Consider the following 27,563-nt stretch of genomic DNA (forward strand, 5'->3'; position numbering starts at 1 on the left):
TCCACAGCTAAAAAATTTTTTAGCTAAGAGATGACGTTTTCAGCTCTTAGCCAATAGCCGTGTGGTAAATCCGGCTTGGCGCCCATGGGAGCCTGATTTACTGCACGGCTATTGGCTAAGAGGTGAAAATGTCACCTCTTAGACAAAAAATTTTTTAGCCATGCGCTGCTGTAGGAGCTAAGAGCGGCGATTGGTTGAATCAAAGGAGCTTTCTAAATGAAGTATCTTATACGTCATGAATGAAAGTGCCCTATATTTGTTTCAACAGTCAATCCTAGCGTTTGTAAAATGTTTAGAACTGAATCAACTTCATTACTATTGCAAATAATGATTTTCCTATTGTTGGTGCAAAATTGATAATCCACATTTTTAAAAACACGCGATTCCCTTTCACTTTAAGAGAATACAAGAGGACAGGCTACCCCAGTTGGCACATGTTCAAACAGAGTTTGTGCTCTATCTGAATATTAGTTTGTGATTGGTTATCAGTAGTTTTGTTCTGAGAGACAGGGAAATAAGTTAAAATAACATAAAATAATATACTTATTTGACAAAACAAAGCTGCAGTTTTAATTGCAAAATTATTCTTATATATGAAGGTTCATAATTATGTAGTTTACAATTTGTGTTTAGTGTCTCTTTAACTTTCCCGTGCCTTGAAGCATATGGGATATACATTAAAGGGTTTAAAAGACCTCAATTGAACCTTCTATGGATCTTTTTTGAACAATTTTGTACATTTTATTTATATTCAATAATGTGGAAGCAACGGGTTAAAAAGGTTTCAGTTTTTAAAAACTATTTGAATTTATTAACAAATGTTAGGTTTCTGCTTTTTACTTGCTACTTACTTATCATTTAAAGGGACAGTCAAGTCAATAATAAACTTACATGATTCAAATAGGGCATGTAATTTTAAACAACTTTCCAATTTACTTTCATCACCAATTTTGCTTTGTTCTCTTGGTATTCTTAGTTGAAAGCTAAACCTAGGAGGCACATATGTTAATTTCTTAGACCTTGAAGGCCGCCTCTTATCTAAATGCATTTCACAGTTATTCACCACTAGAGGGCATTAGTTCATGTGTGTCATATAAATAACATTGAGCTCACGCACGTGAAGTTACCTAGGATTCAGAACTGATTGGCTAAAATGCAAGTCTGTAAAAGAACTGACATAAGGGGGCAGTTTGCAAAGGCTTAGATACAAGGTAATCACAGCGGTAAAACGTGTATTATTATAACTGTGTTGGTTATGCAAAACCGAGAAATGGTGTCAACTGTCCCTTTAACATACAATAGTACTTAAATGCATTTAAGTTTTTCCCTTAAAGGGACACCAAATCTAATTTTTTTCTTTCGTGATTCAGATAGAGCATGCAATTTTAAGCACCTTTCTAATTTACTCCTATTATAAATTTTTCTTCATTCACTTGCTATCTTTATTTGAAAAAGAAGGCATCTAAGCTTCTTTTTGTTTTAGACTCTGGACAGCACTTTTTTTATTGGTGGATGAATTTATCCACCAATCAGCAAGAATAACCCAGGTTATTCACCAAAAATGGGCCGGCATCTAAACTTACATTCTTGCATTTCAAATAAAGATACCAAGAGAAGGAAGAAAATTTGATAATAGGAGTAAATTAGAAAGTTGCTTAAAATTGCATGCTCTATCTGAATCACAAAAGAAAAAAATTGGGTTCAGTGTCCCTTTAAAGGGATACTAACCCAATTTTTTTCTTTCATGATTCAGATATAGCATGTGATGTTATGCAACTTTCTAATTTACTCCTATTATCTTGCTTTCTTTCTTTGAAAAGCAGGAATTTAAAGCTTAGGTGCTGTCCCATTTTAGGTTGAGCACCCTAAATAGCGCTTGCTTATTGGTGTCTACATTTAGCCACCAATTGGCAAGCACTACCCAGGTGCTGAACAAAAAATGGGCCGGCTCCTAAGCTTATGTAGACACCAATAAGCAATCGCTATTCAGGGTTGTGTACCTAAAATGGGACAGCACCTAAGGTTTACATTCCTGCTTTTTAAATAAAGATAATTTTTTCTTCATTCTCTTGCTAATAGGAGTAAATTAGAAAGTTGCTTAAAGGGACACTAAACCCACATTTTTTCGTTCATGATTCAGATAGGAGCATGCAATTTAAAGCAACTTTCTAATTTACTCCTATTATCAATTTTTCTTCATTCTCTTGCTATCTTTATTTAAAAAGCAGGAATGTAAAGGTTACCAGCCGGACCATTTTTGGTTGAGAACCTGGGTTATGCTTGCTTATTGGTGGATTAGCGCTATCCAGGGTGCTGAACTTAAAAGCGGCCGGCTGGTAAGCTTTACAATTCCTGCTTTTTTTTTTTTTTTTTAAAGATAGCAAGAGAACAAAGAAAAAAAAATGATAATAGGAGTAAATTAGAAAGTTGCTTAAAATTACATGCTCTATCTGAATCATGAAAGAAAAAAAATGGGTTTAGTATCCCTTTAAAATTGCATGCGCTATCTAGATAAAAGAAAAATGTGGGTTTAGTATTGCTTTAATTTTTTTACATTGATGTTACAAACACTGAGTACACCGTTTTTGTCAATGATCATGAATGCTTTTTGCTAACAAAGCGGTTTCCATGCTTTTTATAATTTTTACAAATTCTTTGCATAATTTGAATTCAGGTTTTACCACAAAATCATTTTATATGCCTGCGAGACCCATGAATGAATTTGTCAAAAGTTGCTAAGCCAACGCACACATAAGTTACGGAAGAGGAGAATGTAATCATGGGTGACATTTTATGGCACACAAAGAATCATATGTTTGGTACAATTTATATATATATATATATATATATATATATATATATATATATATATATATATATATATATATATATATATATATATATATATATATATATATATATATATATATTTTTTTTTTTTTTTTTTTTTTTTTTTTTTTTTTTTACAGAGTATGAAAATACGCATAAAGTTCAAAACAGCCATTTCCAAAATCAGAATTGTGAAATTTAAAAGGGAAAGTAAAATCAAATTTAAACTTTCATGTGTCAGATAGAGCCTGCAGTTTTAATGTTCTATTGTATTTATTTAAATAAACAGCCTCACAAGCTTTACTAAACTTGGCTTTATATTGAAACACTCAATAGTCTACTTTAGAATTTGTATTGTTTAAAAAGATAGATAATGCCTTTATTAACCAGTCCCCTGCTTTGCATAACCTACACATATTACTACAGTTTTTACCTCTAATTACCTTTTATCTAAGCCTCTGCAAACTGCCCCCTTATTTTAGTTCTTTTGACAGACTTGCATTTTAGCCAATCAGTGCTGACTCATAAATAACTCCCCAGGAGATAGCACAAGTTTATCTATATGGCACATATGAACTTGCACTCTCTAGCTGTGAAAAACAGGCAAAATACACTGAGGTAAGAGGCGGCCTTCAAGGGCTTAGAAATTATCATATGAGCCTACCTAGGTTTAGCTTTCAACAAAGAAAACCAAGAGAAAAAAGCAAATTTGATGATAAAAGTAAATTGGAAAGTTGTTTAAAATTGGATGCCCAATCTGTTTCATGAAAGTTTCCTTTGGATTAGAATGTCCCTTTAAGTTTACTTTGTTATCTTTGTACATTTAATTGAAGACAATAACTATGTAGGCTTACTAGAAGCAACACCCAGCCAATAGCTAGCTTGACTTTACTTTCTATGTAAAACATCTGATATTTTATGGTTACATTTTTATTCATTTTTTCCAAGCTACAATCTCACTTCAAAGTATATTTCCTCTCTCATTTATACATCCCCTACCTGCCCTCTTCGATTAATCTCTGATCTACGTCTCTCCACTTGTATTATCTCTACGTCTCTGCTCATTTGCTGCTCCTGTCCTCTAGAGCTCTCTACCCCGCTCCATAAGACTGACTCCAATATTGTATAGTTTCAGATGCTCCTTGAAAACCCACCTATTCAGAGAGGCTACCATCTCTCCTCTGTGGCTACCCCAAACCTTATGACTCTGCCCCCTTAACCTGTAGACTGTAAGCTCTTCAGGGTAGGGCCCTCTTCCTCCTGTACTAGATTTGTTTAGCCTGATATGTTTTTGGATCTTATACCCCTATCTAAGTACCAGCGCTATACAAATAAATTATAACAACCACATCTACTGTTTCTTTGTGTGAAATGTGTCGAACTAAATCCTAAATTTGGGGTTTTCAAAAAAGGGGATTTTTTCTAAATGAGGAACAATAATATTTTGGATTGCAAATTTCAAAGAAAAAAAAAAATATTACTACATATGATTTATTTGCAGTTAGCCATAAACTGTATGCAACAATTGTTTTTCTTATTATTATAATTATTATTATTATTATTATTCTCCCATTAAAACGAAAAGGTATCTTGTGTAATATATCTGTATGCAACACCCAAATCATCTTAAAAATAAAGCATTCAAATAAACTTAAAAATATACAAAAATAAATAAATAAAAAAGTCAATGCAGGGGTTTCGAAATTGCTCAGAACTGAGAGGGTTATGGAAAGACGTAACTATCCTGCACCCCACTGGGAGTGTAATTTATTTTGCTGGCTGTGTTTACATAGGCTTGTCAATACATTTAGCCACCAATCAGCAAGCGCTACCCAGGTGCTGAACCAAAAATGGTCCAGCTCCTAAGCTTACATTCCTGCTTTTCAAATAAAGATACCAAGAGAACGAAAAAAATTAGAATAGGAGTAAATTAGAAAGTTTCTTAAAATTGCATGCTCTATCTGAATCATGAAAGAAATAAAAAAAATGGTTTTCATATCCCTTTAATGGTAAATTGTATTCTCTAGTGCTGCCCATTTGTGTGAACAGAACTATTTTTTTTATATTCCCATCCTGCATAAAGACTCCACCCAAAAAAAAAAAAAAAACGAAAAAGAAAAGACACACAGCAAGAGAATTTGGGTGGGAATATGTTATATGAACAAACAACAATCATGAAACTGAAAGCAAATTGCATATTTTTTCAAGTATATGGGATACAGTTACAACCTTAGAAGAAAAAAAAAACACTTTAAATTCAGAGTGTAAAAAGGGACAGGAAACGGGAACAGCCCTTTCTGCTCTCCTATACTATTTTAACCTCTTGGAAGCCACTGAATGCTAAAACAAATTGCATGCAAACTCACTGGCTGATAAGGAAGGTGCTTATACTCTTTAGCAGCCAGTGAGTGTAGAGTCTGAATATGAAATAAAGTTGATGTAACAGAAATCAAAGTTCTCTACAGTGTCTTTATAAAAGCCAATGGTAAGAACAAGAATAGAAGACATATTAAACATTATACTTCCCATCTATGATTACAACAATTAGTAATAATACAAATAAACAATAACAAATTCTACATTAAGAAAATAATTCTAAATGACAAATCTAGGTTAATGAAATGGATAAAATGTAACTAAAGCCAAACTGATATTTTCATATTAAGATAACTGCATCTTATAAACTCCTGATATCTGTATTTGGTACAAATAGGTATAAAATGAAGCAGCTGCCTAGGGGTCCCATCACTCAGATGAAACACCTCTCAAGCTAAGTGATGCAGTTTTGTAGTACCCCGTAAAAGACCCATGTGCTATTGGACATCTAAATAAATATATGCTAACAGGTAGTTTTGCTCTAAAGGCACCACTTTGCAGTCATCAATAAGTATAGAAAAAGCTTCATTAGACTGACAAGTGCCCCCTCCCATTCCTGGGGCAGATTACTTTGCACAATAACAAATTATGCTCTGTCAATGAAGTACACAATTGCATTGGTTAACGACACAGGAGCCCCACCTGAGTGATGGAAGCCGTTGGCAACTGCTTATTTACACATCATGACCTCATAGGTAACTGTCTACTTTCCTCTAGTTACCACTTACATCTGGTACTCATCAATTGCCTCCACTAGCTGACCCCACGAGTCAAAGTCCGTGCCCTTCCTGAAGCTGGCGAGCCATTTCTGCAGAGTCTTGTTTATATCACTCATGGCTAGGGCGGGGCTGACACCCAGAGGCTATCGGTTCAGGTCCGCAGCATCCTCCCTATTTGCCACCACCGCCTGTTACCCAGAGCCATACGAACACACAGAACACCCTAACACCGGTTTGCCCCACTTCCAACACTACAACTCCTCCTCTGCAGCCAAGCCCAGACAGGAAGCCCCGCCGCCCATTCACAGACACATCCCAAACTCTACTACCATTTGCGTTGCAAGCCTCGTTATCAATACAGAACACACCCTTATAATTTATTTTTTAACAATGAGTGGTTGAAAGAAATAGCTTAACCACGCCCCCTTATATCAGTTCAACATCCCGCGTCGTTACCCTGGCAACAGTTCTTCATTCTAGATAACTGATTACGCACATGCGCAATGCTGATTTACTATGGACATGACATCATTGAAACCTATCGAGGGGTGGTGTTTGGGGAATTTGACAGAATGATGCAAAAGGGGTGTGGTCTAGCGCTACAAACATTGCGCACGCGTAGTGTGTTTACCTGTCTGCTCCCATTACTCTTTGGCTTCTTCCTCTCCCAAGCAGGGATTTTTTTACGTCACTACCAGGAAGTGAATGTGGTTGGAGCTGAAGTGTCAACTACAGTGAGTGGTGGGATGTAAAAGATTGTTGTGGCGCTGACCAGCTTGTTGTATCCCCTATACCAGAGGTCTCAGCACCAAGGTAAGTTCCTCACTCTGCGTCTGATGGAGCTCAGCTAATATGGGGTAGAACTTTATGGTTTAGGACTGTAACAATTATGTTTGGTCTTAGTGGAATGTAACATTGAAACATTAGTAGTAGCAAGGTGTGTGTGCTCCTATTTGTGAACAAGGGGGATGCTGGGAGGGCAGAGTGTGAAGAAGGATAACTCTAAACTACTTAAAAGTCTACTTATCTATCATTATTCACTGCAGACATGCAATAAAGGGATTATCAATAATCTAAATAATATAGTCTTTAAAGAGCTATTATAGTGTTAAAAGGACATGCTCTATTCTGTTAGAGCATGTCATTTTAACACCACAATACTGTAATGCAAATATAGTTAAAGGGATATTAAACAGTGCTCCTTTGGTAAAAACAAATATGTCAAATCAAAGTAAACCTAAAAAGAAACTGATTGGGTATAAAACTGCCATCAAGACTTTCGGTGGGCGGCTCTAGAAGATGGCTGTGAGCTCTTCTAGCTCTGAAGAAAATCTCTTCTAACATCAGCAATTTCACCACCCTTCTATGCCATCTGCATCTCCCTTGACAGACAAGCTGTCTGGGAAACCCTGGCAAATAGAAGCATTCCACCTACTTCTTCCCTGGAAGGCATTATACCAAGTTATAATCCATAAAGGATTATTGAGCAATGAAACCGGAAAAAGGACGTTTGTGCGCAGATAATCACAGCATTTCTGCCTATTTTTGAGCGTTTACTCCTAAACTGCAAGAATTTACATGAAGCGATTCAGGCAACTAAAAGATCCTGTCCCACAGAATTGGATAAGGCACCGATACTGGTAACTACCTCTATACAGGATAATAAAACCACACAATGTCATCAGCAGTGAAGATACTATTCCTCATGCAGCGCCGTGTGGTTGGATGATACACAGCCTGATTTGTGCAATGGCGGGGCGCCAACTCACAATCCCTGGATATTCTCCTTGCTGAACGGGACCAATGCCCATAATTCAAAACCTGCTCGAATAGATAATGTTGTGGAACCTCCACAACATATCACTTCCTCACACTTACCCATGCAGGCAGCAGATTGGCTCTCCATACCACCGGGGCTCTGGATTAACGCGCATTGTGCATGCATGGGGGAAAGACTTGACCTGCAATTGCCGACATCTGCAACGGGACTCTCTATGATGGCGCACATCTACATAAGGGAAAAACTGGCAGATCTGAACACTATTTGGCGCACTTCGGATCACTTGAAGAAACAAGATGGCCGCCATGGTTTAAAATCAATGAGCGAGATTGTTTTGCCGAGGAGCGGAGTGGGATGACATCATACACCAAGACAGTGTAAGCTAGCTCGGAAACGGTTGTCCCTACTTGTGGGATACAGATTTCCAAACCTTACATTCTAAGCATTGAGAAGCTTCAAACGAGACTGGCTATTGAGCGTTTTTGTTGAACGGTTTACTTTAGTTTGTCTTATCTATTTTTTTTTTGTTCCACATGTTTTCAAACTGCAATATCTAAGCGACTTCAATAGCTGCAAATATTGAGCCAACACTTAACACTGGAGCTGCATTATTTTGGACGTCCGATCCGGGACTAAGACTTAATGAAAAAATTGTCATCTCCTAATTAGATCAAGATCAATTTTATTGTATAATTTATCTTTGCCCCAAACCTTCTGTCATACTGCTTTCTATTTGATTGTGGCTTATTGTATGCTCAGAATTTAAAGCGGCTTTTACTCATTGGAAGGCATATGTCCCACTTCTTTCACAATGTATAATGTTTTAATTTAATAGATTTGTCAGGCAATGAGACACTACTCATTAGTAACAGTATATTTTAGCAACTAACAATATGATCATTGTGCTTTTATTAGACATAGCTCTTAGAATGCCTTTGCACTCTTAAACTGTCTCTGCAAACTGTTGTTCCAACACTTATTAATTTTCATTACTCTAAACGGTCTGTGCACTCGCATATACCATTTATATTTATTAGGTAACCGCATCTCCCAGGGCCGCCACTACAAATTTTGGGGGCTCTGACTTAACCATTGATCAGGCCCCCCCCCCCCCCCAGACCTGTGCAATTTTTGACCAAGTGACTAAAACGTATATGCACTTTATTCTTAAGTGTAGTCAAACTTGGAAATTTTGTAAAGTAGGTAGTAACACACAAACACAGAAACACACAGACACACTCATACACGGAAACACACACACTCACACATAAGGATTCACATATAGACACTCTAGCAGACACGCAAAGAAACGCACAGATACCCAAACAGACACTCAGCACTTGTTTACATTGACCTGACAAGTAATGAGGTAGACTACAGTTTTGTCAAAAAAGGAGATTTACAAAACAAAATATGGAGTTCTGATTATCTTTTTGTCAAGGAAGATGCCAACTAAATGATGACAACAGCATGCAGTGGCTGAAAGGAAGGGCCCTGAACTGCCTAAACAATAATTTTAAAGGTTAAATGGTGGATTGGTGACTTCCAGAAAGGTCTCATTAGTCTCAAAGTCTGTAGAAAGATGTGAATAATCGGTAGTAAGGTCAAAATGTCCTAAAAAGGAACAGACAATGGAGACACACACACACACACACACACACACACACACACACTTGCACATACACCCAAGGAAATACCGACAGAGACAGCCTCAGAAAACACATAAAGACATATATACACACACACACACACACACACAAACATATATATATACGCACACACACACAGAGAGACAACCACATAAAACACAGAAAGACATACATACACACCCTCACTGAGACATCCACAGAAATCACACAAAGACATACACACACTCTCACAGAGACACCCACATAAAATGACAGACATACACATACCCTCATAGAGACACCCACAGAAAACACACACCCTCACAGAGTCATCCACAGAAAACCATACATACACACACACACACCCACCCTCACAGAGACATACACAGAAAGACATACATACACATCCTCACTGAGACATCCACAGAAATCACACAAAGACATACACACACTCTCACAGAGACACCCACATAAAATGACAGACATACACATACCCTCATAGAGACACCCACAGAAAACACACACCCTCACAGAGTCATCCACAGAAAACCATACATACACACACACACACACACACCCCCTCACAGAGACATCCACAGAAAACACAGAGACATACAATCCCACCCTCACAGAGGCATTCAGGGAAAAAACACAAATACATACGCACACACCCTCACAGACATCCATACACACACCCTCAAAGAGACACCCATAGAGACACCACTTCAAATATAGTGTACAAATGTTCCCATCTGTCAGCTGTACTTATGGATTTTGAAAATGCTATATTCTATATGGTCTTGGTGGAACCATAAGCTGTGGTACTCATACCATTAGATCTGGTTAAATGCAGGATTTGGGCTTTTTTGTATGTATTTCAAAATTATGTCAGCTGTAGCGTAAACTGAACAGTTTTAAGTTAACCTGTCTCATTTCAAACACTAAGCAATCTTACAACAAGAAAGAAAGGTAACAATGGCACTATTAAATGCAGTCCCCACTTATTTAAATATTATGTGGTCACACTTTATTTCAAAACTAGTATGACTGTGCTATCATCCACTATTGATTATTGTGTGGGTTGGTGCTCTGCATAAGTATTGTAGAAACTAGAATTAGTGAATAAAAGTTATCCACTGGAAAGTATGCAATTGGCACTCTATTGCCCAGACTCAGAGGATGGCGGTATACCTAGGTTAAAACATAACTTTTAATTAATCAACTAAAATAGTAAACACTCCAATACAACATTCATACTATTAAAATATCAAACCTATGTGGTCAAAGTACATTGGTGAGAGAAGGTGAAATCTTTCCTCAATGTTTAGCCTTGTAGACTGTTAGTAACACCTTCTGTAATTAATGTAAGAGGTAATATACTATTTGAATGGGCTTGTAGAGAGTACACGTCAGTAAACAGTTAATTGTTCTTCAAATGGTAGTGGTTTGTTCCACACCACTATTATTGGGAATTATTAATTGAGTATAAAAAATCTCTTAAGTTAACCTGTCTCATTTCAAACACTGAGCAATCTTAGTCTGAGAGTTTAACATTTTATGCAGATGTAAAAATCTTAGATAAAATGCCTCCTTGCATCTGGAAAGTCCTTGCATAAAGGGGCAGTAAACTGGAATGTAAAAAACGCATATCTGCCAAAATTGCACCTACCATTTGTGTATTGAGGAGGAAACATTTCTGCATGGCTTTAAATATAGAATTTCTACAGCATTGTCAAGTAATCCTAAATACACTGCTGCTAAAAAAAAGTGTTTTTAGGGACCTTTGGCCCCACCATATAACTACTACCACACTGAAGTTACAATCCGAAATTGCACAAAGAAATAAAAAACATTTACTAAGTAAGTCCTACCTCCTCTGCAATGCTGTCTGACTCAGGCACACACTGTACAAACAAAGTGTCAAGTCTGTCTCACACTGTGCATAGTGGTTTAGTGCACACTCAGAAATCCTCTCAAATGCTAATACTTTACTCCTTGTAATAACATTTCCCAATTAGCACTCTCCTGTAGTTCCCACTGGTGGCTGCCAAAACTAAAAAAAAATAAAAAAATGTTTGCCTCATGGGCCCCCCCTGGCCCATTGGGCCCCTGAAAGGAGTCACCCCCTGATGGCGGCCCATTAGGGTAGTCATACTTATGACTCCGGATCAACTGTTCAGTCAATCACTAGACCAATATTTATTAGAAGATTACTGGGCAATATAACCTAGCAGTTAATAGGATGACCCTCCCTCCTAGTGTTCTTCTTCCTAGATAGACCTTGGCAGGTTATGCAGGCTTGTTTGTCTTGGAATGTTGAGTAACTTATACATCAATATGTCTCATACCTGACTATCTCTTTAACTGAGCATTCTAATACAAGAGACGTGTAGACTTGCATTAAGACCAATACATTATTCACTTTTTATTGGTGTGTGGTTAGCATGTAAAAAAGAGCTCATATACTTTGCTCAGGACAGCCTAGTCTAGATCAAATTGTACATTTATACTCCATTCTTACTGTGCTGAGCAACATACTCACTTAACCATGTCACTTATACCTAGTTGAGAGCTGTTTCGCTAAGATCCTATCCCACCACAGCACTAACACACTCACTCTTAGATCTATTTGGGTATTGTTGTGTTTAGTTTAGTTTAATTTCTGCTTTTAGCTGTTATATTATTTTTTTTTAAGTTGGTTTGTTTAAAGTGCGATAAACCGTGACACTACTATTCATATTGTGGTAGTGAAACTTTTGAAGAATCACCCCTTTCAATCCCTATATCTTATGAAAATTTTAACATATCAATGAGTTAATGTTGGTTGTCATATTTGAGAGCATTACTATCATACTGTGTTGATGAATGGGTCATCTAAATCAATTCTTGTTTTATTTTAGGTTGAGTTAAAGGGACAGTCTACACTGAAAACAACGTTAGCCCATAGTTACGATCGCATGCTTACAATTGTATTGATACCCTTCATTCGTATTTTCGTTTATGTGCTTACCAACTTTTAGATAAAAGCAGTTTTTATTCCATGATTTAAACATGGCCGTGTAACTCCTCCCAATAGCTTCTCCTCCTGTCTTATCGAGTGCTTCTCCTTCCCTATAACACTCGTGAACGGACAAACCAGTGACGTCATCCTACTCGAAAACGCATGCACATTGTTTTCCAGCTCGAAACCAGGGGCGTGATCCGATATGCAGCGTAGTTTGCGGCGCAAGCGAGGGATCCCCCGCCGCCCGCAGTTTCAGCTCGCAACTCGAGCTATCCTATATACGGCGCCGTAAGTCTGATAAACCAGCGATGTCCAGAAATCTGCGTAAGTACAAATTTCTGGAGTCGCCAGTGATTTACGGCACTTTAGAAACTGCCGGCGCCTACAAAACCTGACTAAAGTATGAAATCACCCGTACTGTCTAACACGCCTCCTAAATATAGCCTGACACGTCTAACACTCTATCCGCTATCCCCCCTCACTATCCTAACAATAAAAAAAGTTATTAACCCCTAAACCGCCGCTCCCGGACCCCGCCGCCACCTAATAAAGTTATTAACCCCTAAACCGCCGCTCCCGGACCCCGCCGCCAGCTATATTAAATCTATAACCCCCTAATGTGAGCCCCTACCCCGCCGCCATCTATCTTACCTACCCCCTAAAGTGAGCCCCTTATACTGCTGCCATCTACCTTACCTACCCCCTAAAATGAGCCCCTTACACCGCCGCCATCTACCTTACCTACCCCCTAAAGTGAGCCCCTACCCTGCCGCCATCTATTTTAAAATTATTAACCCCTAATTTAATCCCCCTACCCCGCCGCCAGCTATATTAAATTATTTAACCCCTAAAATACTAAACTATCCCTACCACTAAACCTAAGTCTAACCCTACAAATAGCCCTGAAAAGGGCTTTTTGTGTGGCATTACCCCAAAGTAAACTGCTCTATTGCCAGCCCTTAAAAGGGCTTTTTGCGGGGCATGTCCCAAAGAAAACTGCTCTTTTACCATCCCTTAAAAGGGCTTTTGGCGGGGCTTTGTCACAAAGTAAACTGCTCTTTTGCATCTAATCTAAATCCCCCTACACCGCCGCCACCTATAATAAATGTATTAACCCCTAATCTAATCCCCCTACACCGCCGCCACCTATATTAACTATATTAACCCTAATTATATTAGGGTTAATATAGTTATTATATTATATATATTAACCCTAATTATATTAGGGTTAATATAGTTAATATCGTTATTATATATATACTATATATATATATATATATATATATATATATATATTTAAGTATAATAACCCTATCTAACTCTAACATCCCTAACTAAACTCTTATTAAAATAAATCTAATATTAATATTATTAATTAAAATATTCCTATTTAAATCTAAATACCTATAAAATAAACCCTAATATAGCTACAATGTAATTAATAATTACATTGTAGCTATTTTAGGGTTTATATTTATTTTACAGGTAACTTGGTATTTATTTTAACTAGGTACAATAGCTATTAAATAGTTAATAACTATTTAATGGCTACCTAGTTAAAATAATTACCAATTTACCTGTAAAATAAATCCTAACCTAAGTTACAAATACACCTACACTATCAATAAATTAAATAAACTACAAATATCTAAACTAAAATACAATTAAATAATCTAAACTAAATTACAAAAAATAAAAAAAAGATTACAAGATTTTTAAGCTAATTACACCTATTCTAAGCCCCCTAATAAAATAATAAAGCCCCCCAAAATAAAAAAAATTCCCTACCCTATTCTAAATTAATAAAAAGTTAACTCTCTTACCTTACCAGCCCTTAAAAGGGCCTTTTGCGGGGCATGCCCCAAAGAAAACTGCTCTTTTGTCTGAAAACCCCCCCCACAATACCACCCCCAACATTACGACCCACCACCCACATACCCCTAATCTAACTCAAACCCCCTTAAATAAACCTAACACTACCCCCCTGAAGATCTCCCTACCTTGTATTCACCCAGCCGAGCAGAACTCTTCATCCGATCCGGGTGATGTCTTCAATCAAGCGGCAGTGAAGTCTTCTTCCATCCGGCGATGTCTTCAATCAAGCGGCAAAGAAGTCTTCTTCCATCCGGGCGATGTCTTCAAGCAAGCGGCAGAGAGTCTTCTTCCATCCGGCTATGTCTTCAAGCAAAGCGGCATCTTCAATCTTCTTTCTTCGCTCCTCCGCCGCGGAGCATCCATCCGGCACGACGACTTCACGACGAATGAGGTTCCTTTAAATGACGTCATCCAAGATGGCGTCCGTCGAATTCCGATTGGCTGATAGGATTCTATCAGCCAATCGGAATTAAGGTAGAAAAATATGATTGGCTGATTGAATCAGCCAATCAGATTCGAGTTCAATCCGATTGGCTGAATCAATAGTTATTAACTATTTAATAGCTATTGTACCTAGTTAAAATAAATACAAAGTTACCTGTAAAATAAATATAAACCCTAAAATAGCTACAATGTAATTATTAATTACATTGTAGCTATCTTAGGGTTTATTTTATAGGTAAGTATTTAGATTTAAATAGGAATATTTCAATTATTAAAATAAATCTAATATTAATATTATTAAGAGTTTAGTTAGGGATGTTAGAGTTAGATAGGGTTATTATACATAATATCGTTAATATATATATATATATATATATATATATATATATATATATATATATATATATATATATATATATATATATATATTAACAACTATATTAACCCTAATATAATTAGGGTTAATATAGTTAATATATATAATATAATAACTATATTAACCCTAATATAATTAATATAGCTGGCGGCGGTGTAGGGGGATTAGATTAGGGGTTAATGTGTTTAATATAGGCGGCGGCGGTGTAGGGGGATTAGATTAGGGGTTAATACATTTATTATAGGTGGCGGCGGTGTAGGGGGATTTAGATTAGATGCAAAAGAGCAGTTTACTTTGTGACAAAGCCACGCCAAAAGCCCTTTTAAGGGCTGGTAAAAGAGCAGTTTTCTTCGGGGCATGCCCCGCAAAAAGCCCTTTTAAGGGCTGGCAATAGAGCAGTTTACTTTGGGGTAATGCCACGCAAAAAGCCCTTTTCAGGGCTATTTGTAGGGTTAGACTTAGGTTTAGTGGTAGGGATAGTTTAGTATTTTAGGGGTTAAATAATTTAATATAGCTGGCGGCGGGGTAGGGGGATTAAATTAGTGGTTAATTAATTTAATATAGGTGGCGGCGGGGTAGGGGGATTAAATTAGGGGTTAATAATTTTAAAATAGGTGGCGGCGGGGTAGGAGCTCACTTTAGGGGGTAGGTAAGGTAGATGGCGGCGGTGTAAGGGGCTCACTTTAGTGGGTAGGTAAGGTAGATGGCGGCGGTGTAAGGGGCTCACTTTAGGGGGTAGTTTAATATAGTTGGCGATGGTGTAGGGGGATCACATTAGGGGGTAGTTAATGTAGGTGGCGGCGGGGTCCGGGAGCGGCGGTTTAGGGGTTAAATATTTTATTAGGGATTGCGGCGGGGGATCGCGGTTGACAGGTATAGACATTGCGCATGCGTTTAGGTTTTATTTAGCAGATTGCGGTTGACAGGTAGATAGACATTGCTCATGCGTTAGGTGTTGGGTTTATTTTGTAGCTAGTTTAGGGAGTTACGGGGCTCCAATAGACAGCGTAAGGCTTACTACGGCTGCATTTTGTGGCGAGGTGAAAATGGAGTAAGATTTCTCAATTTTCGCCACGTAAGTCCTTACGCTGTATATTGGATACCAAACTGCGCTAGTTTGATATACCTGCCTATGGCCCAAAAAACTACGGGCGACGGCAGAAATATACGAGCGTAACTTCTAGGTTACGCCGTATATAGGATACCAATCCAGTGCAAAATTCAGCGTCGCCGGCATTTGCGGGCGACGCTGCATATCGGATCGGGCCCCGGAAGTCTGTAGTTGTTATCCCGGCAAACACAGAAAGAGTAACTCTGTTTTCTGTCCCTCCGTGTAAGCAATAGCAACGCTTTCTGATAATTCAGAGCGGTAAAAAAATAAAGCTAAACTTTGGTTCCGGATACTTGGTTCCCACTGACATTGCGCATGCGCGAAACAATGAATGCGCGATACAGGGTTTTGATCGGTGAGCAATTTTCTATTGGACTATTGAAAATAAGAGAATGGGTGACGTATTGGGTGGGCGGATCGGAGCGGCCATTTCTAACTGTCATATTATAACTTTTCATTGAGCATAACTCGAGATGTGTACAAGACTCGATACAGTTGCAGGGGTGAGCAAAATACATTGTGACATTATCTAACAGATGGATTGCGGTTGTTGTAAGTGTAGACTGTCCCTTTAAGTTAGAGTAGTTTATTAATTAAAAAAAAAAAACAACAACATTGTGGTACAGGTATATAGAACATTTCCACTCCGTTGAAAAATTTAATGTTCCTAAACTATAACTACACCTGGTTTCCTCATATACTGTATATGCAAATGTATGTTGTCTCTTATCATTAATATGTACTTTCTTACTCTTATAGTCACCTTCTTGACGCACCCTGCGAGGTATGATGCTGATATGCTATGTATGAATATACCCTTTGTTGGATATAAATACAATTTAAAAAAAAAAACTGCCATCAACTTGTTTTCTTGCATAATGAGCACTTTCTCAGTGTAGCCCCAGTGTGATATGGGAGCTGAGATCTTTGAAACTTAGGTTGCATTGTGACTGAGCTGGGAATGAACAAGTCTGACTCCCTGTTATCTTATCTATTTACTTAATAGTAACCAGCCTAGAAGTTTTATGACATCAGGCTAAGATAAACCTTCATGCAGAGGGCCCTGTTCTATCATTTTAGCTAATTCATTAGACTAGCGAACGGAAGAGACGTTCCGTCAGCTGTCTGATGAAGAATATGCACGCGCTACACTTTCTTTCTAGCATTTCCCGTCACAACTCAGCTGATTTTTGGACAGCGGTGAGCGGGCGGGCGCAAACAGCCATCAGATTGTTAGACAATTATTTTAGCAAATTACTACCACATTTGCAAACACCTTTTTTTATTTATATATATATATATATATATACAGTGGGACCTTGGTTTACGAATTTAATTCGTTCTCCGGGACGTTTCGTATTGCGAAAAATTCGTAAACCGAAACACGGTTTCCCATAGGAATGCATTGAAAACCAATTAATGCGTTCCGGAGGTGAAAAAAAAGGTCAAATAAAGGCTCCAAAACCTGCTGCAAAAGGCTCCAAAAGGCTCCAAAACCTGCTGCAAATGGCTCCAGTGGCTCCAAAAGGCTCCACAACTTGCTGCAAATGGCTCCAAAAGGCTCAACAACTTACTGCAAATGGCTCCAAAACCTCTCCAACACCTCCACACTGCTACCCACACTTCAGTATGCAGGGGCAAACCGGGACACTTGTTTCGTATTGCGAAAAAAAATCGTAAACCGAGGGGCAAACCGGGACACTTGTTTCGTATTGCGAAAATAATTCGTAAACCGAGGCATTTTTTTAAAGAATTTTCATTCGTAAACCGAAATTTCGTTTACCGAGTCGTTCGTTAACCGAGGTCCCACTGTATATATATATTTATTTATTATTATTTTTATTTTTTTTCATTAAACCTGCCACAAACTGCAGCTAAGAAACATGCCCAGTAGCTGCAGTTTGTGACAGGTTTAATTATTATATATAAAGGCGTTTGTAAACGTGTTACTAATAAGTGTTCAATGCCTATTGGTGGTATAGGATCCCTGGGACTCTTAACTTCCAACAATGTATATGCAGTGCAATGTTACGTGCTAGAGATGAATAATATTGCCAAACTTCAGGAGACACTATTAAAAATGATTTTTGGACAATAAATTTACTTAGATATATCTATGACGAAGTTCGGCAATATTATTATCCCTTTAAAGGCACAATGTACTGTAAAATTGGTTTCCCCTTAATGTGCTTCCAATGACTTGTGCCAGCTCCAGAGTGGAAAATGTATGGGAAATGGTTCATTTAGGTATATTTTCTTATATGAAATAGCTATATCTGCTAATTGAACTTACAATCCAACCAAATGGGCTGAGCTTGCAGGGAGAGCAGACTTTATTAGCTTGTCTCTATAGTTACAAAAAATCCTCATTTTTATCTTTTTTTTAAAAAGCAAATGGTGCTATACTTCTCCAAGGGGCTTGCATCTCTGTATGTGAAGGAGAGACAAGATCAGTGTATGCCAGTTCTGCTTGTACTTTATATTACTTTACACTTCAAGATGACATTATATTACATTTTAACTTTACACTTTCTGTTTTGTATTTAATTTTGTAATCACTAGTGTATTTAGGATTGTGATTTTACAAATTCTAGTACCAAGGGCATACACTGCACTTTTATTAATTATTTTTCACCTATTGTCATATTAATATTAGTAGCACTGTGAGTATATCTTTATTACCGCATTCGTATTCTATTTAATTCACTATTGATATTCACAGTTATGGGATATGGATTATTAAATGATTAAAGTGACAGTCAAGTCCAAAAAAAAAAACATGTTTCAAATAGGGCTGCGGAATCTGTTGGCGCTCTACAAATAACCGATAATAATAATAATAATAATGATCAAAGCCTCAATTACAAATTGTGTTTGGTCAGACCACTCCATGGTAGAAATCATGATATCAGGTATGATCAACCCAAAGAGAACAAAATCTTGGACACTTAATCCTAACTTATTACAAGACAGCTTGGTATTGAGCTCACTCCAACAACAAATACAGGAATTTATCTCACTTAATAAAGACACCACCTCAAATCCTATCTATGAATGGGGAGCATTAAAAGCATATGTCAGGGGTTTACTGATCACAGAGTCCAACAAACAACATAAACTTAAAAACATCCAGATCGAACAGTTAAGATCAGAGATTAATCTCCTACAAACTAAAATTCTAGATAAGTCCACCAAAGGGTTACTAAAACAACTGAAAACTAAAAAGGAAAAGCTAGACCACCTCTTGAATAAAGACGCTATCAGGACAATCAAAATGATTGATACACAATATTATATTTATGGCAATAAACCTGACCAGATGTTGGCCAACAAATTGAAAAAAAAATACTAGAATCACTACAGTTCCTCAATTACAATTTCTGGATAATAAAATGACTAATGACCCATTATCCATTGCGAACACATTTGCGGAGTACTACCACAAATTATATAATCTCCCACTAGATAAAGAAGGTGTAGATAAAACAACAGAATTAGATACATTCTTAGAAAATAGCACCCTGACCCCTATAACTGAACAGGATAGGGAATCCCTAAATAAGCCAATCACTTACGAAGAAGTAAAATTAGGCATAAAAACTCTAAAAAGCTTGAAGGCACCAGGGCCAGACGGGTACTCAGGAATTTTCTACAAATTGTTGCAGCCTATTTTAATACCACAACTAGTAAAAGTATTCAACTCTATTTTACAAAACAAGGTAATTCCCCCAAAGATGTTAGCGGCCAGAATCGCAGTAATCCCGAAACCAGCCAAAAATAAGCAGCATTGCCAAAACTACAGGCCTATATCGTTGATAAATCAGGATATAAAATTATTCACCAAATTATTAGCTATTCGACTTGACCCTATACTCACTATTGTAATACATTTGGATCAGGTGGGTTTCGTGTCCAGTAGAGAAGCTCCAGACAACACGCGTAATTTGATCAATATCGCTACGGACGGGGGAACGCCTTCTCTGTTTCTTGCTCTGGATGCAGAGAAGGCGTTCAACAGAGTTAACTGGCAATACATGTTCGCGGTCCTTAAGAAAATAGGTATCAGAGGAGCTTTCCTTGACACAATTTCTAATCTTTACTCATCCCCAACGGCATTTGTTAAACTATCTAGTTACCAATCTCAGTCAATATGTATTAAGAACGGCACTCGCCAAGGTTGCCCGCTTTCCCCCCTACTGTTCGCACATCGAGCCACTGGCAGTTAAAATAAGAGACGATCATAATATAGCTGGTATCAATGACGGAGTGTTAGATCACAAGCTGTCACTATTCACGGACGATATTATCTTGTCACTAACTAAGCCAATGTTGTCCCTCCCCACTCTGTATAAAATACTGCAACAATTTAGCAAACTCTCAGGCTACAAAATAAATGAGGACACGTGTGAGGCCTTGAGCATTAAACTCCCACAACACACTAAAAAAACTGTTGGAGCTAAATTTTGCATTTAAATGGGCTAAGCAGTCCATCAGATACTTAGGGATAAACCTACCAAATAATATATACACCCTTTATCAGGCTAATTATATACCTATGTTTAAACACATTAGAGACCTAATTAGTAAATGGATTAAACTTAAAATCTCCTTATATGGCAGAATTATCTCCACTAAAATGACCTTAATGCCTAAATTATTATACTTATTTAGAGCCCTCCCTATCTCTGTACCACTTTCGGAACTACCGAAACTTCAAAGGCAAGGGAAAAGAGCCCGAATTAATAAAAAAGTTATGTGCACAAATAGAAGTGAAGGAGGAGTGGGGGTGCCTAATTTAATCTCATATTACCATGATGCAAGGATGTCACAGACCATACATTGGTTCAGAGAGTGTCAAAGAAAGCGATGGACTCATATTGAGTCAAATATTATAGGGACAGACTTCCTAACCAGATTGCTCTGGGCTCCATATCTTCCAAAACCCAAGCAGAAAGGCAAATATATTGCGATCGAGCATACTATCTACTTATGGAAATCACTAAACTCGAAATATACGCTTACTAGAGATAGATCTATATTAACACCATTGGTGACATCCGATTCTTCCGTAGATTTAGGGGTCCAACAGAAATGGTCCAACAAAGGACTTTACAGAATAGCAGACATAATTATAGCAGATAAAATAATGTCTTTTGAGCAGTACCAGAATTTGGACACTAACGACAAAAACGTATGGTATCACTACTTGCAACTGAGATCGAGGGCAAATGAAATAATAGGCAAAGTAAAACTCCTCCCAAACACAACTCTAGAATGACTATGTCTCACTACCTCCCAGACACTAGGAGTGATATCTACTTTATAGTTTCTCCTTTTTTCTTGCTTGTCTTCGGTCGAATGACTGGGGGTGGCAGTTAGGGGAGGAGCTATATAGACAGCTCTGCTGTGGGTGTCCTCTTGCAGCTTCCTGTTGGGAAGGAGAATATCCCACAAGTAATGGATGAATCTGTGGACTGGATACACCACAAGAGAAAGAGAAATTTATCAGGTAAGCATAAATTTAGTTTTTTTTGGTTTAGAACTATGGAGAGCACTTTTTTACTGGTGGATGAATTTATCCACCAATCGGCAAGAATAACCCAGGTTATTCACCAAAAATGGTCCGGCATCTAAACTTACATTCTTGCATTTCAAATAAAGATACCAAGAGAATGAAGCAAATTTGATAATAGGAGTAAATTAGAAAGTTGCTTAAAATTGTATGCTCTGTCTGAATCACAAAAGAAATAATTTGGGTTTAGTGTCCCTTTAATGAAAACAATTTCAACATAATAATAATAATAATAGGGCATGTCATTTTAAACGACTTTCCAATTTACTTTTATCACCAATTTTGCTTTGTTCTATTGGTATTCTTAGTTGAAAGCTAAACCTAGGATGACTCGTATAATAATTTCTAAACCCTTGAAGGCAGCTTGCGGCGGACACTGCACTAATTGGCTAAAATGAAAGTCAATAGATAATAAATAAAATGTCATGTGATCAGGGGGCTGTCAGAAAATGTTTAGATACAAGGTAATTACAGAGGTTAAAAGTATATTAATATAACCGAGTTAGTTATGCACAACTGGGGAATGGGTAATAAAGGGATGATCTATCTTTTTAAACAACAAAAATTCTGGTGTTGACTGTTCGCCAGCCCAATAAGGATACATCTTCATTACAATTGTTGCTAGTATGATAGGATACATTTTTACTAGCCTGTTACAGTGACTGTAGATAAGTTCATGTGACTATGACATGCTGAGGTGTGCGGGGCTATTACCAATGCTTTCTTTACTGTGTGGCGGGCGTCCTCAGTGGTAGATGAGGTTGGCTCTTGAGAGAGTGGTTCATCTAGGTAGATGTTTAGATTTATGGTTTGGGTTTTTTTGGACTACTTTTGTTTTTGTATAGGTGGATGAATGTCACATGTCGTTATCATAGTAAGAGGTGTGGACATTATGCTGGACCTCATTGTTTTTGTACTTTATATTGGTTACCCCCCCCACCCCCATGGCGATTTTACCCACATCATTATTATTTTACTGCGCTTGTGCAGCAGCCAAATTCAGCATAGCATCCATTGTTGCACAATTAGGAGGCAGTGAGCCGGTCCGCTGCCCTCCATTAATTGCGCAACATGGATCTAAGTAACTATCCTCTGCTCACTTAGAGCTGCGCCACCCACTGGTGACTCGCCGGGCCGTCATACAAGCTCCAATGGAGGCTGTTCCATAATGAGCTAGATCACTCAGCCAATCAACATTCAGTACTGCAGGGAGGCGTGCCTGCTGATTGACAGAGTGACGTGTGGTTCACGTGACATCGCACCGGGCTTAACTTCAGTTCAGGCGGGATTCAGGAAGGCTAGTAGTGTACAGGAGGGAGCTTCTGCTGCAACTGAACTGCGTGCCTGTACTCTGCCCTGCCCGCAGCTGAAAAAATTAAAAGTGCTCACTAACTGCTCAGTGAGTCAGCAGCTGCGGTTGTGACTGTGGAGGAGGGCCTGGAGGAGGACTGTGCTCAGTGTTCTGCTGCGTGGAGAAGACTCGGGACACCAACAGGTCCAACACAACAATTAAATTCTCTTGAGGCCTTATCTAACCATCCTTTTTGTACTGGCAGGGCCATTTCTAGGGTGGGCTAGGGGCGTAATGGGGAGCACATTTTTACACTTTTTTTTTTTTTTCTTTTTTCTATTATTGCATTTGCTCAGTGCAGTCCAGCTGGCAAGAGAGCTAAATTTAGAGGCAGTTAAGTGCTGGAGTCGGGTCTGTGGTTCTCCAGGGCAAGAGTGGCAGGAAACTCAAGTGGAAGAAAGGTGTTAGGGGTTGACAGGAAGTTAGTACGGGAGGAAGTAGTTTCATTTTTGCAGCGACTGCATACACTTCAGTCTGTCTCTGTCAGTGTGACCAAGTGGCATGGCTGCAGTCAGAGAGCATCAGCAAACATTAAGGTAAGTTTAATTGTTGTCCTGCAAGTCTGTCAATCCAATTCTCAAAAGGGTCAAGTCATATTTTTTAAAAGCTGTATGAACTGTGTGTGTCTGTTGTTAAATGGTTACTTCCTTAGTGCAACCAACAACATGAAGTATAAAAAGCATTATTTAGAAGATTAAAGGGACAGTCTACACCAGAATTTTTATTGTTTTAAAAGATAGATAATCCCTTTATTACCCATTTCCCAGTTTTGCATAACTAACACAGTTATAATAATATACTTTTAACCTCTGTGATTATCTTGTATCTAAGCCTCTGCAAACTGCCTCTTTTTTCAGTTCTTTTGACAGACTTGCAGTCTAGCCAATCAGTGCCTGCTCCCAGATAACTTCTCGTGCACAAGCTCAGTGTTATCTATATGAAATACGTGAACTAACACCCTGTAGTGGTGAAAAACTGTTAAAATGCAATCTGAAAGAGGTGGGCTTCAAGGTCTAAGAAATTAGTATATGACCCTCCTAGGTTAAGCTTTCAACTAAGAATACCAAGAGAACAAAGCAAAATTGGTGATAAAAGTAAATTGGAAAATTGTTTAAAATGACATGCTCTATCTGAATCATGAAAGTTTATTTTGGCCTAGACTGTCCCTTTAAGAGTAAGTCTTAATTTTTACATACAGTACTAGATATAGTATATATTTGGAACATCTAGGCTAGGGGAAGGTTTCTGTAATAATCATAGTTGTAACTACCAAGTGATTTTAATCACATTCCCTGCTCCTCTCAGAATGTGTGAGTAGCATCTTAAACAATGGCTTTAAAGTTTTTGTGAGTGAATCTGATAATGCTTAAACAAGCTAAATAGTTCATTAGATGCCTTAATTATTTTTCACCTTTTAAGCACTTTAGATATTATTAATGGTATAAAATTGCATGATGTGTTCATTATTAACAAAACTGAACTCCATGTGTTGAAAAGACACTCTTCTCCCACTTGAACATTTCCCTACAGATGCATATTGTGATCAGACTTAATTTTGTTTATCAGAGCTCTGATTAAATTGTAATGGTTTATTTTGTAGCTATTGCTTGGTTTTAGGTAAGACATATTTCTTGCTGGTAGTTCTACATCTGAAGTTTTCTGCAGCTCTGCTAAAGATATTGGGGGTTTTCACTTAAATGTGTTTTTCATCTTTGTACTTTAACTTGCTTTGCTATTGCTTTGCCCTCAGCAATACCCTGTGTCAGCGATTGCCTGTCCCCACTCATCTGTGGCTTCATAACCATCATTTGAGCCTACCTGAGCATGCAGCCCCTCTATCCTCTGTATGTCAACTGCACCTTCTACATGTTGCTGCCATTGAACCTGCTAAAGGCTATTTCGTCAAACACATTTGGCAACCAATCACTATTTTAGCACTTTCAGTGTCTACTGCATGTCCCCTGTCCTGTGCACTCTTTCTCCTCTCCTTACAATCTCTCCATCCCATCCTTTCCTTTCTTTTTCCTATTTCCTCATACCTCTGCTGTTGGGATAGCCCCATTATATTTTTGCAATGCTAAGGCTGCATTAGCTTAACACCTATAAAACACTGGCCTTAGAGCATAATTAGCTACTGATTAGAAACTCTGACAGAAAAGCTATTGCACATAACATACTTATTCGCCAGCATCATGTAAGCTCACATATTGTAACCATCAGGGTGAGCGGCTGGTATATGCCTTGCCTTTAAAGGAACATGAAACCCAATATTTTTTCTTTCATGAATTAAATAGAGTGTAAACATTGAAAAGAGTTCCAAACTTTGTTCTTGTGTTTTTTTTCCCTTTGTTGAAAAGCATGTAGGTGGGCCCAGGAGCATCTGCTTGTCTGGAGCACTCTATGGCAGTAGTGTTGCAAGAATGCTTTTAACAATGATGTACATTTGCTAGAGCACTTGATGGCAACAGTGTTTTCACAAACTGCTGCCGTACAGTGCTCCAGACAAGTGCCCACTACCTAACTAGGTATGCCCTTCAACAAAGAATACCATGAAAATTAAGCAAATTAGATGAAGTATTCAGAAACTTTATTTTTAAATTGTATGCTCTGAATCATGAAAGAAAAATGTGGACTTTATATCCCTTTAACACAGTTTCCCCTATCGTTGACAAGGTGTAGTAGCAGGAGGGCTGTGAGTATGGTGATCTACTTAAAGGGCTTTTTGTTGTTGAAGAAGATAGATAATCCTTTTATTACCTATTCCCCAGTTTTGCATAACCAACACAGTTCTAATACACTTTTTACCTCTGTGATTACCTTGTATCTAAGTCTCTGCAGACTAAGGCAGCTTTCAAGGGCTTAGAAATTAGCATATGAGCCTACCTAGTTTTAGCTTTAAAAAAAAATACAAGAGAAAAAAGCATATTTGATAATAAAAGTAAATTGGAAAGTTGTTTGACTGCATGTCCTATCTGAATTATGAAAGTTTAATTTTGACTACACTGTCCCTTTAAGAGAGAACAAGCAATGTTAAACAAATTTCCAATTCACTTCTATTATTACATTTACTTTGTTCTCTTGGAATCCTTTTTATAAGCATACCTAGATAGCATCAGGAGCAGCAGTGCACTAATGGGAGCTAGCTGCTGATGGGTGGCTGCACATATGTCTGTCATTGGTTCACCCAATGAACCAATGAGAATGTGTATGCTACTGCTGTATGCATATGATATAGTTTGTATAGTAGCCACTGCCTCACTAGCCACTCACCTCACCGCACGTCACTGGTTGCTACAGTATTTTTGTCTATTGTTACCATAGAGACTGCTGCATTGAAGCTTCACACAGGTTTTTACTATTATTTTTCTACCAATCATGTGTGTGTTTTTAGGGTGTATATTATTGATTGTATTAGCCCGATGAAACAGTCCTTTGGAAGGCAGAGAAGCATGTTGCTGTTGTTTTTAATAACTATACGTTTTTACTATACACTTTTTTGTGGATTGGCTTGATGAACGATCTACACAGTATCCTGACCATCCTGGAAACTTTTTACACCTGGCAATCAGTCAGCTGGGCTGCTCTATGTCTTCATTGAACCTGGAGGTGCAGTTTATAAGTGAGTGTTATTCAGCCTTTATATCTCATTGTACTTGGCCATGTGGTGTTTTTGTCATACTTTAATCACAAACACAATATCCTCGCCTGAGCCTCTCATTGGGAGAAAGGACGTTGAATCCTCTATTACCGGGGGCAGTTTGCTGGGCGACTGAAGTTCCAGTCTGCACTGATAGCAACTGAAAGTGCCGTTTTTATTTTACCCATTTACTTCTATATATCTAGTCTGTACTAGGTCATATATTAAATATTGACTCACTCAGCAGCGCTAGTCTGGAGCCATTTGTAAATTATTTAATACACTTCAGCAGGTAAAGTGGTGCATTTGGAACACATTAAAAGGGAGAACAAATCTGAGTACATTGTTCTTTTAATGGTGATGAGAATGCTTGAATAGATGTATAAAGCCATTATTTTATAACCATGTGTTACATTAAAGGGACAAGGAAATCAAAATTAAAGTGCCATTATAGTGAGAAAATTATATGCTCTTATTCATTAAAGCATGTCATTTTATCACTATCGACCCTTTAAATATTTTTGGGTCAGTTACTGCTCATGACCAGCAGTTTTCTGCAGCTCCCGTAGGGTACTTTACCTGTGTGTTTAACCTATTTGCAGAGGTTGTCTGATACAATTACATGCTATAAAAAAAAATTCTTAAACCTTTTTTGACCTGGTACCCCTTTTTTAGATTGGAACATTTTTATTATAAAAAAAATCTGTATATACATACACTCACGTACGTATACATACACACAGCCCAAGTGACCCTGGACATTAATAAAATCATTTATCTGCAATTTTCAGCTGGAGGTCAACAGCAAGCTCCTGTTCCTTTCTGCCTGGTTTGGTTAGTCATTGCAACTTGACCTAGAGT

The 27,563-nt window shown here is 37.8% G+C and overlaps 2 protein-coding genes across 3 annotated transcripts in view; one reads left to right on the forward strand and one right to left on the reverse strand.

Moving 5' to 3' along the window:
* The window catches only part of AIDA (axin interactor, dorsalization associated), a 171,985-nt gene extending 165,764 nt beyond the window's left edge, over positions 1 to 6,221 (reverse strand). For both annotated transcript variants that reach the window (XM_053712530.1, XM_053712528.1), the window contains exon 1: positions 5,934 to 6,221. In XM_053712530.1, the coding sequence (XP_053568505.1) occupies positions 5,934 to 6,040 (107 nt within the window). In that variant the 5' untranslated portion in view covers positions 6,041 to 6,221. The remainder of the gene's footprint in view (positions 1 to 5,933) is intronic.
* Positions 6,222 to 6,526: 305 nt separating this feature from the next.
* BROX (BRO1 domain and CAAX motif containing) overlaps positions 6,527 to 27,563 on the forward strand; it is a gene marked incomplete at its 3' end in the record, with an annotated part of 54,739 nt that continues 33,702 nt past the window's right edge. The window contains 1 exon segment of the mRNA XM_053709369.1: positions 6,527 to 6,737.

The sequence above is a fragment of the Bombina bombina genome, chromosome 4 (genome assembly GCF_027579735.1).
Source record: "Bombina bombina isolate aBomBom1 chromosome 4, aBomBom1.pri, whole genome shotgun sequence".
NCBI lineage: Eukaryota > Metazoa > Chordata > Amphibia > Anura > Bombinatoridae > Bombina > Bombina bombina.